This window comes from Octodon degus, unplaced genomic scaffold (genome assembly GCF_000260255.1).
Source record: "Octodon degus isolate 3935 unplaced genomic scaffold, OctDeg1.0 scaffold00010, whole genome shotgun sequence".
NCBI lineage: Eukaryota > Metazoa > Chordata > Mammalia > Rodentia > Octodontidae > Octodon > Octodon degus.
Window position 1 is genome coordinate 13,157,371 of NW_004524586.1, and position 17,307 is coordinate 13,174,677.

The 17,307-nt window shown below is 37.5% G+C and overlaps 1 protein-coding gene across 1 annotated transcript in view; it reads right to left on the reverse strand.

Annotated features, from left to right (window-relative positions):
- Glrx3 (glutaredoxin 3) overlaps window positions 1-17,307 on the reverse strand; it is a 35,228-nt gene that overhangs the window by 10,769 nt on the left and 7,152 nt on the right. The window contains exons 2-6 of the mRNA XM_004625569.3: window positions 16,466-16,574; window positions 7,439-7,513; window positions 6,314-6,515; window positions 727-899; window positions 279-340 (exon numbers count right to left, since the gene is read on the reverse strand). Coding sequence (XP_004625626.1) covers window positions 279-340; window positions 727-899; window positions 6,314-6,515; window positions 7,439-7,513; window positions 16,466-16,574 — 621 coding nt within the window. The remainder of the gene's footprint in view (window positions 1-278; window positions 341-726; window positions 900-6,313; window positions 6,516-7,438; window positions 7,514-16,465; window positions 16,575-17,307) is intronic.

Below are 17,307 nucleotides of genomic sequence, written 5' to 3' on the forward strand. Positions count from 1 at the left end.
AACTTAAAAAAGGGATGAGAGCCAGGCATAGTAGCATATGCCTATAAAACTATGAACTCAAGAGGCTGAGACAGGAGGATCTCAGCGGCTTTAAGGCCAGCTTGCAATACACTGTGAGTTCAAGGCCAGCCTGAACTATACTAAGACCTAGTCTCAAAATAAAAAAGGACTTGAGATGTAGCTCAGTGTGAAGGTCCTGAGTTCAATCCCCAGTACTACAAAAAATAATAAAATAAAAAGATTCAATGGTAATTTGTTTAAAATTTTATAACACTTACCTTTCTTCTAATTTGGGAGCTTTGGGACAAATTGTATCTAGTTCTTGAGATGCTTCTAGCTCCTGAAATAAGCACACATATCAATTCAAGAAACACACTGCCAGGAGTGGTGGCATATGCCTGTAATCCCAGTGCTTGGGAGGCTAAGGCAGGCGGACTGCTTCAAGTTCAACGCCAGCCTGAGCTACAAAGTGAGTTCAAGGTCAGCCTACACTGCTCAGCAAAACCCTGTCTCAAAAAGACACACACACACACACACACACACACACACACACACACAATTAACATAAAACTCTTCTAACATAATGTAGAATACTAATCAGAAATGCTGTTCCTAGGTTTACATTAGTAATGTGTAAAGTCTAAGAAATATGTATTTTACATTTATTGCAACATTTTAAAAGGTTCACTCTAAATGAAATTTCTCTAAAAGACACAGACTTCTAACCTTAATTATGTCAAGTCCTCCTATAAGCTCCCCGGAAACATAAAGCTGAGGATAGGTGGGCCAATTGGAATAGGTTTTTAGCCCCTGCCGAACTTCTTCATCTGAGAAGATATCAAAACTGCTAAACTGAATATTATGCTTATGGAGAATTTCCACCATCTGCTTGCTGAAACCTGCACAGAAAAAATAATAATAATAAATAACTTAGCATCTCTTTCATACATACAATTATAAACTAATTCACAGAACAAATTATCTAGTGGACACAGATGCCTGCCTCTATTTTGCCAATAATTTAATTAGCATATCTGAATATTGTATGAACAGAAAATAAATTCCAAAAAACTCTCATCTGACCTTTACCCATAAGTATTCAGACATGACTTTTAAAAACTGATGTGTCTGTGTATTTATCAAATTGCTCTTCAATATTAGAAACCTGGCAGGTGGGTGGGGGAGTAGTACTGACCAGAAAGCAGAGCCCTAAGGATCTGGCACCATGGGAGCGCAGGATGAGGCACAAGGTACTGTGCTTCCTCCCAGCCGGGGGAATGACCTGCAAAGCCCTCCTGTCTCTCCTATGTTGTAAATCTAGGAGAGTCAACCGTGTAGGTGGAAAACTCTACAACAAATTATTTTTAACCATTACTCCACTATACTGAAAACTCAATTGTGTATTTCCACTGACATTTTACTGCTTATGGGTACCCACTTCAGTAGTTCAGTCCTTCACCATCTGTAAGTAGGACATGAAAAATCAAGAAGGGATGTGCTATTTCAGTCTGGTACTGTACATTCAATTTTAAAGCTATCTTCTCTGTTGTTATATATGAACTGTCAATAAATTGATGGTATTCTTTGTCATCTCATCATTTGACAGTCTCTTTTCTAAAAGTATTTACATTCCCTAAAGTATGTAATGCGATTTTTTTACTATAGTGACAATTTTGTGTTCCATGATTTTATTATACTTTTGTGACATATTTTTGTTCAGCATTTTTTTGACATCATCATATTATGACATTAGTACTGAAGTATAAGAGTAGTGTCAGTCTTTTATACATCTATTCAGTCTGAAGAAAGGGTATCTTTCTTTCTAAAAAATAATTCTTATAATTTTCTTCCAACAGTTTGAATCATCCTACTCTTATACCCCACCATTCTTTTCAGTCATTTTCAGAAATAATCTATTCTTCAGATTTGAAATTCCTATAACACTTAACGACATAAGTAATTCTTTTTAAGTAAAATCACATCATAAAATTCATCATAAGATTATCCACAAGAATAAGCTTTACCTGATGTCATCCAAAATCACATTTACAACAAAGCATGAATTTATAACTGAACCCCAAACGCTTTCTAGATCTGCCATTTGTTGAGCTGAAGCACTAGCATTTATTTGTATAGCACATAAGTTGCTTTTCCTACAACTGAAGTGTTAAGTTCATGTACAGCCTGAAGTAAAACACTGATTCTAAAATTTTTTCATTCATCTGGGAGTTCATTAGTAAACAGCTAAGGGCTGATTGCTGATGGTTATTCTGCTGCCAATATATTAACTCATTTCTACTATAACTCACTGAGAAAAAGCTTTATTTTCGCTTTAGGCAATTACATGCAGACTAGAAAGATTGATTGGTAGTGTTTCATTTTTAAGGGTTAAAGTGGCAGACTGGAAATGTTGTGCTTAAGGATAAAGTAGTAAAAAAGCTTTATTCTAATAACAAAATACACTTGAAGAAAAATGCATGCGGGTTATGAAACTATTTAAAAGCAAAAAAAAATTGTGTTTGTCATAAAAATCACCATTTCTACCACAATCATTTCTACTCATGACATGAGTAATAAGCCTAACTGACACATTTAATAACAAATAATAAATCCCTAAAGAATATTACATTTAATGTTTTTCTGATTCTGAACCCAGGAAGATGACTCTTAAACAGCAGCGGAAATGTCTATGGTCAAACGCATGCTGCTTTACTACAATCTCTAGCTATAACACTTACAAGAACTCCAAGGGCTTAGAAGATAGCTTGGCAATCCCAGGCCCTGCCTGGCAAACATAAAGACTGGGATTCGATCCCTGGTATTGCATGCCCTGCCGGCCCTGAGTTGTGCTGGCCACCAAAATAAGGAGTGGTAACGCACGCCTATAATCCCTGCGCTGGGGAGGCTGAGACAGGGGGAATCACTATGTGACTGAACTGTATAGTGAGACCTTGGACCAAATAAACAAGCTTTTTTTTTTTTTTTGGTATTTAGTACAGGGTCTCACTACATAGATCACACTTGTAGTGAACCTCCTGTTTACAGTCTCCCAAGCACTGAGATTATAGGCATGCACCACCACACCCAGTCTCAATCACTGTCTCAGGGCACCCAGGTGGCAAGGCCCACACGGCAGGCCCTGGGGATTGAACCGCCGGTCCCCGCATCTGCCTAAACAGGTGCATTCATCTGTTGAGCTATTTGGCCAGCCCTCCAAATAAATAAAACCTCAAAAGAAAAAAAAAAAAAAATTCCAGTAACGTCACCAACTTCCTGGAGCACTTAACATTCAGTTTAGAAAGCCAGGCATCTCAGTGCTCTCGAAACCTCGTCAAACATTAGCATCCTCTTTTCCTATCCTCACAAGCAACAAAGATAAATAGGGACAATCCAACTCTGCCTACTAAGACCCTGTCAATATGTCAGGTTCATGATATACTGTAGGATTCTGTAGTTAAGAGCTTGAAAGCAGTTAAGAAAGTAGACCTGTGGCCTGGGCAGGCTCCAAGGCAGGATCTAGACAGCTTTCCAGGATGTAAAATCTAAATGACAGTCATGCATGTTTCTCTGATTAAGCGAAAGATGACTTGGCAATTCAAACATCAAGCATAGGCACACTCCACAGTAGATATCCAATGGAAGCAGAGTGGTGCCACTGGGTCTGTGCTTTCAAAGGGCATTCTGTGCCAAATGAGATGTAGCCACTTGAGCTCCTAAGATGATCTTTGTTTTTATAAAGGGGACATGCTACACCTCTCCTCTAAAGTGCCAATAGAGGAACAAAAGCAATTCTCACAGTAAACAGGTTTAGGAAGGCACAAGAAAGCAGCTTAAAGATCAAGACAGTTTATGCAGCACAGCACACAAAAAGAAGAGGAATGAGGCCGGCCAGATAGCTCAGCGGACTCGAGTGCCTGCTTAGGCAGAGCACAGCGGCCAGGGTTCAATCCCCGGCATGCCAGCCCCACCCCTAGGGCACGCTGAGACAGTGATTAAGACTGGGCATGGTGGTGCACGCCTGTAATCCCAGTGCTCGGGAGGCTAAAAACAGGAGAATCAGTATGAGTCCAATCTATATAGTGCAACCCTGTAGAACCTGTACAAAATACATAAAAAAAGAAGAAGGGGAAAACAGAATCAGAGGAAAAAGAGGGGAAGTAGCAGGGATAGGTCTCAATGAAATACTTCCAACTGATTCTAAGTAGATACTTTATGAAAGATATCAACACCCTAAAATGATCTGTATGCTCTTTATTCTAGGTAGGAAGTCACTTTTTTGTTTGGTTGGTTGGTTGGGTTTGTTTTTTCTTTTTTGTTTTGTTTTTTTTTGTGGAACCGGGGATTAAACTCAGGCCCTTGTGCTTGCCAGGCAAGTGCTTACTCCACTGAGCCATCTCCCCGGCCCCAGGAAGTCATGCTAAAACAAAATACTAGGTAACATAACAAGAGTTTATTAGAATATAATTATAAGTTGTAAAGAATAAAAGGAGGTCTTGAGCAGAAGAAATTGTACTATCAGGTCATATTTATTTAAAAATCTTTTTATTCTAGAAATATTTTATTATCTAAACATCTAACACCACGCTCTTCAAATTTCTCTGAAATATCTTAAAAGATTTTTAGTCTTCATTATTTGCATAGTCATCTAAATATCACTCAGACAGTTAATATAAACATGATTAGAAATACATCATAAATTCAGTTTAATGAAGTAATAAAAAAAGACCTTCTAAGTTTACTTCTAATTTGCTTGAATAATCATTCATCTATACTGAAAAGGACATCAAATCTACCTGCACTCAAGAACACCAGGAGGAACAAAAGGCACAAGGAGACACCTGACTTGTACAAATAGTCCCTGGGCAGGGACTGACAACAGTGGCAGATGAGGCTGAATTTCAGTCGTCAGACATCTCGTCTACCATGCTTGCCAGCTCACCCTCCTCCTTTGCTGCCTAAGGATCACTTCATGTCTCCATTTTGTTACTTGCCAATTTCACTAGGTTATCATTTTAAAAAGATAAAGACAATATGGTTCTTAGATCCCAAAAAGGAGAATGCTGTACTGAGTTTACTAAAGGCTACCTATGTATAACGTGTCATAGAGGTTTACCCACATTTGACAGCCGGTTCTCTTGTACTACTAGAGACTAGAATGACAGTATTAGGCTACTCCATAAAGCATCAGAAATAATTGTCACGCCTAATGTAGGATGAATTTTAAACACTTTGAATCCTCATTAAATAAAAATACAAACACATACAAAGCTAGCTGGACTGCTTGTTGCTACATTAGTTAACTCCAGTATAGACTAAGTTAGGCTTGCAGATCATAAGTAGTGTGCATTATCTGAAATAGAAGATACAGGCCAGATAGCATAAGTAGCGTGCATTATCTGAAATTTTTCAGGCAGAATTAATAAAGGAATAACTTCATCTTTTAAGATAGATCTTATCATGAAACTTCATTACAAAAACTAGACTTTTACATAATTTAATATGTAATTTCATAACTATATAGGGAAGAATTTAGAATTAAATTTATATTAGAAGTTTGGCTATTTTTATAAAGCCACACTGGACATGTAGTAATCATATCGATAGCACACTCAATTTTATTGCCACCTATCTTAACAAATTCCCTCCTGTGTAGTTGAAACAAATACTCTTAGTCTCACTAGTATCATCAAAAGGCATAAATGCTCAATTATGCAGCATAATAATGTTGCACTAGGAACAGTAAAAAGAAAACAACATAAACCCAATACCAGAGGGGTCAAATAACTCTAAAACTCACTTAAGGACAAAATTACAAACATCCTCGTATACAGAAAATAAGGATAACTATAACCCAAGAATTGGGAATCTCTAAATTACTAAAAGCTATAAACTGGAAATGACAGTAATGAGTAAATAATGCAATCATTGGACAGTGATAACTGGGAAGGCAAAAATGCATAGGGCAGGCACAGGAACACTGAAAATTCTGCAAAGTTTTAAATTACTTAATCTGAACAAGGTAAACAAAATGAAGTTACCAACAAAGAAAAGTGTTGAGTGCAAAGCTACATAGGCAAAAAGCCCCTGACAGAGACAGCAGCAATACGACAGCTGGAACCCAACCCCAACTCGGCTGCCACACCATCTCGGGCAAGCAGCCTTCCTTTCTTAAGAGTCTAAAAACTTGCACACAAAACAAAGATCCTCATTTAGAACCACAGGACAGGCTGGAAAGGGTAAGCCCATCTCCAATGCACCATGCACTCACAGAGTATCTGATTTGGTTTACATTATCTCAAGAGTAGCTTCTTACCACAGCGTGGTTCTTGAGGAGTTCCTTTCATGAACAACATGCATGGGGCAGCATTTATTAACTTCTTCAGGCGAAGGTTAAGATCTTCTTTAATACACTCATTAGCACTGGGTGGGAAGGAGCTGCTAGAAGCATGTCGTTGAACTTTTTTGGTCAACTCTGGGGCATGTGCTCCATCTAATCGGTCGATTTTCTGAGAATTCTAAAGTTCAAAATGTTATTAGAATACATGTGGCATTCCCTCATTATCTCTGTATTACAGACTCTAAAACTATAAAAAGTACATAGGTCTAGTCAAATTTTAAAGCAGTCAATACTGTTATTGGAGAAGTGGAAAGAAACCCGATTACCAACTGTCTACATTGCATCTCATTTTTGAAATACGTGATTTCCTTTCTTCTTCTCCTGAGAACATATTAGAAAAACTGCAATATCTCAAAGTCAACCCAGATGAGAGTCTAACATAAAACAAAAAAGATTTCTCCAACACTAGCAGAGATGAATCTATTATTAAATATAAATGAGGAATTTGGAGAACTATGGTAACACCCATGGATGCCTTGAAGCATAGATTTGCACTAGCTTGCTAAACGAGTCATTAATCAAACCAGAACCAGCCAGATGTTTCATAATGTCCAGGCACATGCCCTAAACAAAAAACTTCTGAGCCAACTTAAAGAATATTGGGGGCTATACTCAGGGATCTGAAGCTCCAAATCTAGCTGCTTGTTCTCCAATATCCACAGTAAACAATGGACATGGTCTTCCTCATCAGCATCAGTATAAAAAACAAGACCATCAGAGAAAAGGCCTCACACAGTGGCATGTATCTATAATCCAGGCACTCTGAGAAGCTGAGGGAGAACTGCCAAACCCAAGCCTAGCCCACACAATTTAGTGAGACTTAGTCTTAAACACTTTTTTAAAAGAGCTAGAGATATAGCTCAGTGCAAAGGCCCTGGATTCACTCTCCAGAACCACAAAAACAGGCAGGGAGGGAGGGAAGAAAAAAGGTACAAAGTCAAAACAACCAAATAACTGAAGTTCACAGATTAGGAAAGAGGATAAAGGAGACAAATCAGCCTCTTAGAGGTGATTGGTGTCTTGTACCACCTTTATGCTTACCTTGAAAAACAGAAAGGTGGGAACAGAACTAATTTCATATTTTTCAGATACTTCTGGAACTGCTTCAGCTTCCAACTTTAAAAGAGAAAAATTCAAGCTGGATTATTATAAAGTTCATTTTAACTATTTCAATATGTAAAAAAGTTTCACATGCATTATTCCTTCAAGTAGCTGGTATCTCCAAAGAGCACAGCACAAAAGTTTATGACACATTTACATTTAAATGAGACTCACTGGGCTGGCATGTCATCCATGGAGTCTGCAGTGTCAAAACAGGTTCAGAGGTTTTTATTTTGTTGCACATTTCAAAAGATGCCTGGAGGCTGTGAATAAAATTTTTGGTGCACTAGTGACCTAGTAAATTTTCAATCATATGCAGCTACTACTATATTGAAATCCATAAATCACTGACCCCAGTTATGTCATGATTACAGTGCTTATTTTCTGCCCACAGCAATTCTTGCTGTTTGCTCTATTGACTAATTTCAAGAGGCAGTACATCATGACTGACAGTTGCAGCCTCCTGCAAATTATGAAGCAAAAAGGAGTATTTCTTCAATAAACTATTGATGTCTGATAAATTTTACTTTTAACTCCTGCAAGACTGGATACTGAGCAGATAGATATCATGCTAAGCTACCTGCTGTCAGGTCTATTCATACATGTAAATCATTTTAAGATGACTGTATTCTATCTGATATTTTCCTTGATACCCTCAATATGAAATGCTATCTGACATATGAATTTCAAATATACCTAAAACACAATTTCTAAATAATTATGACACAATTACTATAAGCTATTTATGTAGCTTTATAAACAATATGCTTTAAAAAAAAACATGCTTTATTATATTTTTCTCTCATAGGACTGTCAATTTAATAAAAACTTTTTTTGAAACCAATAAAAATCTGTATTCACATTATACCTATAGGAAATAAAACTTATTGATAAATTATATTGTTAAAAGTGCTTAAAATATATATGTTGAATTTTTTCAAAAGCAAAAGATTTCCACTGGGCTTGAAATACTATTTTTACCTAAAGCCTTACCCATTACGTTATATCTATCTGAATTAAGCTTGACAATACAATAGAAGGTAGTCATTTGTCTTGGGCTTGTGTCTTTCACCTTATGTATTTATAAGTACTGTGTAACTACCTTGCTTTTTTTCTTAGAGAACTATTTTTGCAATAATGCTATTAATTATTTCTATCTTCTAGAATATATTTGTTTGAAAATTCTATAAATATAGTATTAAACTACCACCAACTGTCCGATAATATGAAAAAAAGTCGAAGCATATTGAGACAACTGTTTAGAACACACTTCTAAAGTTTTAGAAAAATAAATAAAGTTTTAGAAATGTCTGTTCTACTTTCTTCCTCATACATAATTCCATACTCAGGACCAAAGGTGACCATGAAAGCTATGACAAGAGCAAAACCACAATGTCACCCTACTGCTCATTATTTTCTTTCTTTTCAACTAATATCTATGACTGTATTTCACATGCTGGGTTCTGTGCTAGCCTCAGTGAAGATGTCTGGATTTTAACAGAAAAGTAATACAAATCCGAGATTAGGCAATAAAGTAAAAACAAGGTAACAATGATCTTAAATCCAACAAAATAGCTAGCATTCTCACACATACAAGAAATTCCGAACAAAAAGAAAACAAACATTCTATATGCTTGTTAAGTCTCATCTCTTCTCATATTCCTGGTATTTTCCAATAGGGTCCCTTATGAAAAACTCTTCTTGGAAACAAATGACTTGCAATTCCTGATGAAGCCAGAAATCACAAGTGCCTCCCTCAAATCAGAGCCCACAACAGAAGCTCTTCCTAACACAAAAGCAGTAAATAAAAATTAAAACAAAACAAAGGCAATGATAACAAACAAATACTATAGTACAACAAGGGATAGCATTAATACTAACAGCCTAAATCTCTCTAGAATCCAGAACACCAATGCCTACGAAATCTCAGACCTATGCAGAGGAAGGGGATTTAGCTGAATGCTAGCATATTTACCTCACAGCCATGAGGGGTTCAATTCCCAATACCACCCCTCCAAAACAAAACATCAACACCTTTGCAGTCCTAGAATTCTTTGGAAATATTACATCTAAGACAGCATAACAATTTTAGCAATAAAAACAAACCAAAAATAAATAAATACAAATGGTTGGCATTCACAAGAGTACAAAGATGATTAACACAGCTATGAAAAGCCTACTCTAAACCACAGAGAGCGTCTGTGAACTGTCTCACCTACTCAAAACTTTGGAATGTTGCAACACAGCATCATTTCAACTTCACTGGTGGGAAGGTAAACAGTAGGTAAGCTTTAGCCTTCAACTTGATGAGTTAGGTGTTACCTAGTAGGTGCTAAAATGTTATTCCTGGCCATGTCTGCAAAGATGTTTCCTAAATTGGCATTTGAATCAGTGGGCTGGGTAAAAAAAAAAAAATAAACCCACTCTCATCAACAAGGGTAAGCACCATCCAACAGGTTAAAACCTCAAGGAGAACAGAAAGGCAAATTCACATTCTTTCCTCGGCAAGCTGTTAACACCCATCTTTTCCTGCTCTAGGAGGACAGAATTCTATATTTTCCATCCCTTGGACTCTCGTACCTATACCAGTGAGTGGCCCCTCTGGTTGTATGTTAGGGTTTGGGCTCAGACCAGGAGTTATACCATCAGCTTGTTGGTCCCCCACTTCTACAGTTGAACTGTCAGGTCCACCAGCTTCCAGAGAGCAGATGACAGGGCTTTGTAGTCTCTATAATCAGGTGAGTTGACGTCTACAGTAAATCCCCTCTTGCACAGTTGTATCTCGTTCTATATATCCCATTGGCTATTTCTCTCTACAACCCTGATTAATACTGCAGCTGGCCAGAGATACACTGTTAAGAAGTCCCAAAGCTAAAAAAAAAAAAAAAAAATCTAAGCTTGTTTGACTATAAAACCTGTCCTTTTTCTACTAGTATAATCAAAAAAAGCGGGCTGGCAAGATAGTTCAGCAGTCTAAAGTGCCTGCTTACTTTCACAGAGAGCACACTGGCCAAGCAATGGCCGTGACTCATCCACATGGCTGACACTGACAAAGGTTCTACAATCTGAGGTACAGGATCTCAGGATAAATCCTGAGGGGATTTCACTGACCTTATCAGACCCAAAAGCTACAACTCTTGTTGCATAGGTCCTGCTTTACCTTGGTCTTAACCATCCAGCAGAAAAGTATAAAAACGAAATATAAGAAGTAAAGTCGGGCTGGAGAGATAGCTCAGTGGTCTAAAGCACCTACTTGAAACAAGCTTGGCAAAGCACAGGGACCGCGGTTCGATCCCCAGCACCACATGCCAACCAGACCCGCCCCCTGGTGGGCTGAGCTGGCCACACACACACACAATAAATAAATGTAATAAATAAAAATAAATATTAAAAAAAAAAAAAGAAGTAAAGTCATGGTGTTATGTTGAGCTGTAGGGGACTCACGTCAACAATTTCTGACATTGCCAGTCAAGCAGAAGACCCAATACTATTATAGGCTACTGGACTCTTAGAATATTTTGCTGAGTTTACATACCTATAATATTCAAATAACGGAACTTAACAAAAAAAGGGTATACAGATGAATGTCCATTTTGTATCTGTATTCAAAGTGGTTAGGATAGATATATAGTTACATTCTCTGAATGAATAGTGATTTGTTCTAATGGTGTTTGTAAATAGGATATCATGTCCACATCTTGTACAGCAATTAACCACCAGGAAGAATGTATGCAATGTGTTAATTATTGAAACTGTCCTACCAATTTGATTTGAAACTGTCTCATTGCTATTTATCAATAAAATTATGGAAAAAAATATAAATAAATAAATAAATAAATAAAGTGCCTGCTTAAGCAAGCGTGCAGGGACCACAGTTCAATCCCCGGCACCACATGCCACACCAGCCCCACCCCCAGGGCAGAGTAAGTTGGTCACACAAAAAAATAAAAATAAAAAATAAAAGCATTTTTTAAAAATTCCAAAAAAATTCCCAGCACCATATAAGGTGCCAGCCCCACCCTCAGGGTGAGCTGAGCCAGCAAAAAAAAAAAAAAAAGTCCAAAAAAAGAAGACATTTTAAGGGTTAGATTTACACACGTTCTTAGAATCAATTAAACATAAACATTTCCAGAATGTAATCCACACAGAATGCTTCTGATAGAAAGTACTTGCTTCTCATGTCAAGAATCTTAAATTCTGGATGGTTTAAAAGGGTTGAACGACAGGAGGCAGCATATGGTAAATCTAGAAGTGAGGACTCTCTACTTCAGTTTAGCAAAGTTATCAAAGATTGGAAGACAATAATCACTCACAGCTACAATGTACTGCAGGCCACACTTTTCCCAGTGCTTCATTAAATTTTACAATAACAGGTACTGTCATTAAACTGACTTTACATAGATGATTACAAAGGCATTTACAAATTAAACAGCATGTGTGTCAGTTTATGGTCTCAAAATATAAAGTACAAAATAAAACACAGAACAGGAAGCAGGGAAAGCTTTCTCACGTGGGGATCAGCAGATGGGAATGAAAGAATTAAGATGTGTTATATACATACGCCAACTCCCCACAAGAAATGCAATAATGTACAAATAAAAAAATAAAAGAAAACCAAATCCCTATCTTATACTGAATGAACAACAAATTATTTGTTGAATTACTAACTTAAAAAAATTAAACAGCATGAACTGTATCCTTTAACATGGTTGCCTATTTCTGAATAATAAACTGTAGATTTCCATTTTCTAAGAAGCAAAAAATATAAATTTACATATATAAGTCATTTATACCCTTAACTTTTTATTATAAATTACAATAGAAATAAAGAGTACGCCAGCTACCATACAAACAAAATTAACACTAGACACAATATGAAATCTCACCAACCAGCTGGCTGATCAGTCTGAGAATTTTAGTACTGAAGTACATAAATGAGAACAACAACCAAAAAAAAGGTCAGAATTAATACTGAATGGATTTTGTTCCTCCAATACACCCATTAGCACTCAACTTTTTCATCATGGACAAACCCATTTTTCCTTCTTCCCCTCTCTTCTATCAGATCCTACACTCTGAAAGATTCTATCAAATAATTAAATGATAACTGTGACTGTTTTAAGAAGTACTAACAGATTGTATTATTTGGAAAGAAAAGGCACTTGACATTTTAATTAGCGATTTAATTTTATTCTGAATCAACATGCCATTTCTAAACAATCTTCTTTTATGTGTGGGTAATACTGGGGACTGAACACAGGCCTTTACACTAAGCTATACTCCCAGCCCTTGTACTGCATTGCGTTGTATTGCATTTTCTGCAACAGGATTGCATTTTCTGCAACAGGATCTCAATAATTTGACCTCACTAAATTGACCAGCCTCAGTCTCCTAAGGATCACAAGCACCACCATGTCAGGATTCTTTCTGTAGCAAAAATAATTCATCTCTCTCTTCTAATTTCTTGGAGGCAAGCAAGCCTCTGGAGGTGCCCAAGTACAGTGGTACCTCAGTTCACGAACTTAATTCTTTCCACAATTCTGCTCACAAATTAAACCAGGTGAGAAGGACTGGGGAGACGGCTCGGTAGAATAAGTGCTTCCCTGGCAAGCGCAAGGGCCTGAGTTCATTCCCTAGTTCCACCAAAACTAAAAATTAATAAACCAGATGAGAATCAAATCAAATTTCCACATAAGATCAACATTGACTCTACCACTGAATTCAATCCAGTGTTTGTCCAATTCCCTTTGCAACTAGAATTGTGGAAAGAAGTTCATGAGCCCTTGTACCTCAGATCCAAACAGATATAGCAGAAATTCAGGCAGGTGGGGACATCACCTATCATAGACATGGCCCCAGAAAACCATCAGTACATCTCACAGCTATATCAACAAGATAGGGGGCTGGTGAGATAGCTCAGCAGACTAAGCGCCTGCTTAGGCAAGCACAAGAACCAGGCTTTAGTCCCCTGTACCACATGAGGCACCAGCCCTGCCCCCCAGCACGCTGAGCTGACCAGCAAGACCGGGCATGGTGGCACATGCCTGAATTCCTAGTGCTGGGGAGGCTGAAAACAGGAGGATCAAATTGCATAGTGAGACCTTGTACCAAACAGGTTTAAAAAAAAAAAAAAAGTCAGGGAACAAAGGACTCACATATAGTAAACATAAAAAGGCCTGCCTGTCAGTATTCAGCACCATTGAGTACAAACTACTGTACTGTAACTTTTTTTTTCTAAGCTGGTATTTTATTGTATCCTACAATATAAATTGTTGATAGTCACATCTTATAATTTGTTTAACGTATCTTCAAATCCCTTATTTGAATAATTTTGTAAACTTCAAGTCATAAAATTTAAATCTTCATAAGTCAAAAAAGACAAACTGTTACATGGTTAAAAAGAATCAAATTAAGAGACATAAATAGGGGTGGGGATATAGCTCAGCAGCATAAGCACCTGCCTAGCAAGTGCAAGGTCCTGAGTTTCATCCTCGGTTTTCAGGGTGGGGAAATAAAGAGACATAAATGGAGGAGATAGTTATGGTAGGATATGCCTGTAGTCTCAGCTTGAGAGGCTAAAATAGAGGCTCACTTAAATCCAAAAATAGAGTCCAGCATAAACACCACAGCAAGACTTTGTCTTAGGTGGGGGGATGGGATATGATGTCACTCTTATACTCTAGAAATATCTACATGACTTCATACAAAAGGAAGCTATATTCAAATAAACTGCATGGCTCTCTTACTGGAGAAGGCCAATGATTTCCCAAATATTTTACTTATCGTATGTTCTCTAGTTTGGCAAAAGTGCCTTTGGATTTCCTGTCATGAAAGGCCCATGCAAACCATCTTTTTCCTCTGATGATGTCTACTGAAGTACTACACAGTAAATTTCTGGAAAGTGATGGCCCCTGTAAGAATAACCAACGTATGGAAAAATGAACCTGGTTCTGCAAGAATGTACAACAAAATAAAACATGTGAAACAGTGGTAATTCTTTAAAAAAAAAAAAAAAAAAGAAAGAAAGAAAGAATAACCAATGTAGCACCACTGCCATCCCAATGAACAGCAGGTGTAGGCAGGCTCAAATATCCCCGACGACACTGAAGGTTTCCAATCCTTGGCTCACTGAGCCACTTAACCACTTGAACAACTTAAAATCTCACTGCCAAGCCTAGTACCAATGTGAGCAGTAATTCCATAGTCACTATAAATAAATCATTCAGATTCAGCTCAGAACAATGTGTTACCTAAACCAGTAACATTATACATATAAAGCAGACTTCAAACAATTACCATCACCTTGATTAATCTTATGATTGAAATGTTTAATCATTCATTTCACTTGTAATCATTATCTTTTATCACTGACAAAACATGCAGTTTTAATGTCCCCTTCTATTATTTATATCGGACATTTTAGGGTTACATTCTAAGGTTACATTACACATTTCATTAGAATCTTAAATAAGTCCTTAAATTTTAAAAAGCTAATTATTAATATTTGCTCTAGCTGCATAAAGAAACACTGAAAAGATTCATACATAATTCATGCAAGGAGTTAATGTACAGGGAAAGACAACAGGGTTGACAGAGAAGGAGTGAGGTGTGTACCCTTGTACACGGTAGTGTTCCCTATTATATTGTTTGGATTTGAGCTATTGAAGTATCGTATCTATCCAAAATAAACACTTATATAGCAGCTGTTTTTAAAAAATTTATCACCTACTATACAAATGCATTAGCTTGTCAGAATTTTGTCTTTCCAGTTAGTACATAAACAGGCACACACAAATAGTTCATGTAACTTTTAACCTCATACAAAAATATAAGTATGACACATATACAATCTCATATGGCAACATATTTGTCAACATGTACTTTTAACTCAAGTCTTGTTTTAAAAAAGACTTTGTTTTTTGTTGGTTTTAAAGCACAGGATTCAAACTTCTGAATAGAGGATGCATCTCCTTTGTGAATAATTCATAATTCTCAACTCACATTTTAACCTTGTTGCTTAAACCCTGGTATTCAACTGCTTTGAACCTTGAGTTTGGTACTCAATGCATTTTAACACAAAATTTTGTCCCTGAACTCACCATTTGTTTGGTACTCCACAAACAAGCTAGAATTTGTTGATGTCAATCACTTTGCAAGTAGCTATACTTTCCAGCCAAAACAATTTGTTTAGTACTTGTCCTTTGAGGGACTTGTCACACACCTATACCCAATTAATGGGGAATACCAAGATATCACTGTTCTATATTCTGAATGATAATACGAAGTGTGCTAAATTAAGGTGAGTCAACCCCACAGTTACATGCATTACTTTCCTAGTACCCATGCACTCCAGACATCAGGAATATAGATGTGCACAAGTGAGAAAGGGAGGCTGAGGATGGAGCCCAATGATAAGGGTGCACTTAGCATGCACAAGGCCCTGAGTTCAATCCCCAGCACCAAAAAAAATAAATAAGATTTCCAGGCTTCTCTTTTCCTTTGCATCCCAAACACGTCAGAAAGAGTTTCAGTTGTTTCCACTGGTTTGCATTTACCCAGTCCATTATAGCAATGTGTTCCTTTTCCCCTAGTATCTAACATCTTGTACAAATTCCTTCTAGAGCCATCTTCTACATCATACTCAGCTTTTTCAATGTCTTATTAATACTACATCCCATTTCCACAATTACCCATAGTGAATTATGTGGTCTACATTTGCTCTCAAACCTATCTGCCCTTTGCCCATCTTAGTATTTCTCATCCATATATGTTAAAGAAAATGTGATTTTTCATACTATTTGAAAATTACAAAATTACTTAAGTTCTTTTAAGAAAGTTAATGTAAAAGTAACAGATTTCAACATCAAGTATAAATATGTGAAGTTCTACTTCACTCCTTTACATTAGTTAATAAAATCTAGTCTAAATCAGAAATTCATAAAACACATAATACTGAAAATATAATACCTTCACAAATGAAACTTGAGGGTGTTCCTTAGCCAACTCGGCCATTACATCATTCATTTGCACACACTGTGGAGCCCATGGCGCCCAGAAATGGACCACGAGGAGGGACCTGTAAATCAATAAAATACATTTTTTAAGCACAAACCTTAGAAATAAAGAATACTGATACAGAATAAACCCAGAGCGTAGGCCCGGCGAGTGAGTGAGATGACCCGGGGCCCTTGGGATCATGAATAGACCCAGAGCGCAGGCCCAGCAAGTGAGTGAGACAACCCAGGGCCCAGGCCCGGCATGTGAGAACATCCAGGGCCCACAGCTCGACCCAGAGTGCAGGCCCAGCACGGAACCCTTCAGCAGAACTCCCTGCAAAGAGGCTAGAGGCAAGACCCACCCAGCTGATTCAGGAGCAGAACATCTTGCCAGGGTGACACAAAGGGTTCAACTCTAACGCCTGCAGCAGAAAGAAGTGGAGCACAACAACCAGATCCAAACAACACCCACCTGGAGGAATCGGAACTTCGTAGATCCAGACCTGGTGCTAAGGTAATAACTCTAAGCTCTACATCAAAGGTCAGAAGACAGTGGTATACAAAATGACAAAGAGAAGGAACAAAATGCAGTCTCAGGCCCCGAGTCCACCCAGTACAAATGCAGAAGACACTAGCACTGAGGAGACTGGAAATCACACACCTGGTATCTCTGAAATAATAGCATTGGCAGCAAAGAAACAACTGCAGAAAGGTACAGAAGAAATCAGGTCAGAAATAATTTTGGAACTAAAAAATTTAGTGATAACTACAATCGAAGAATTACTAAGTGCTGGGCCGGGGAGATGACTCAGT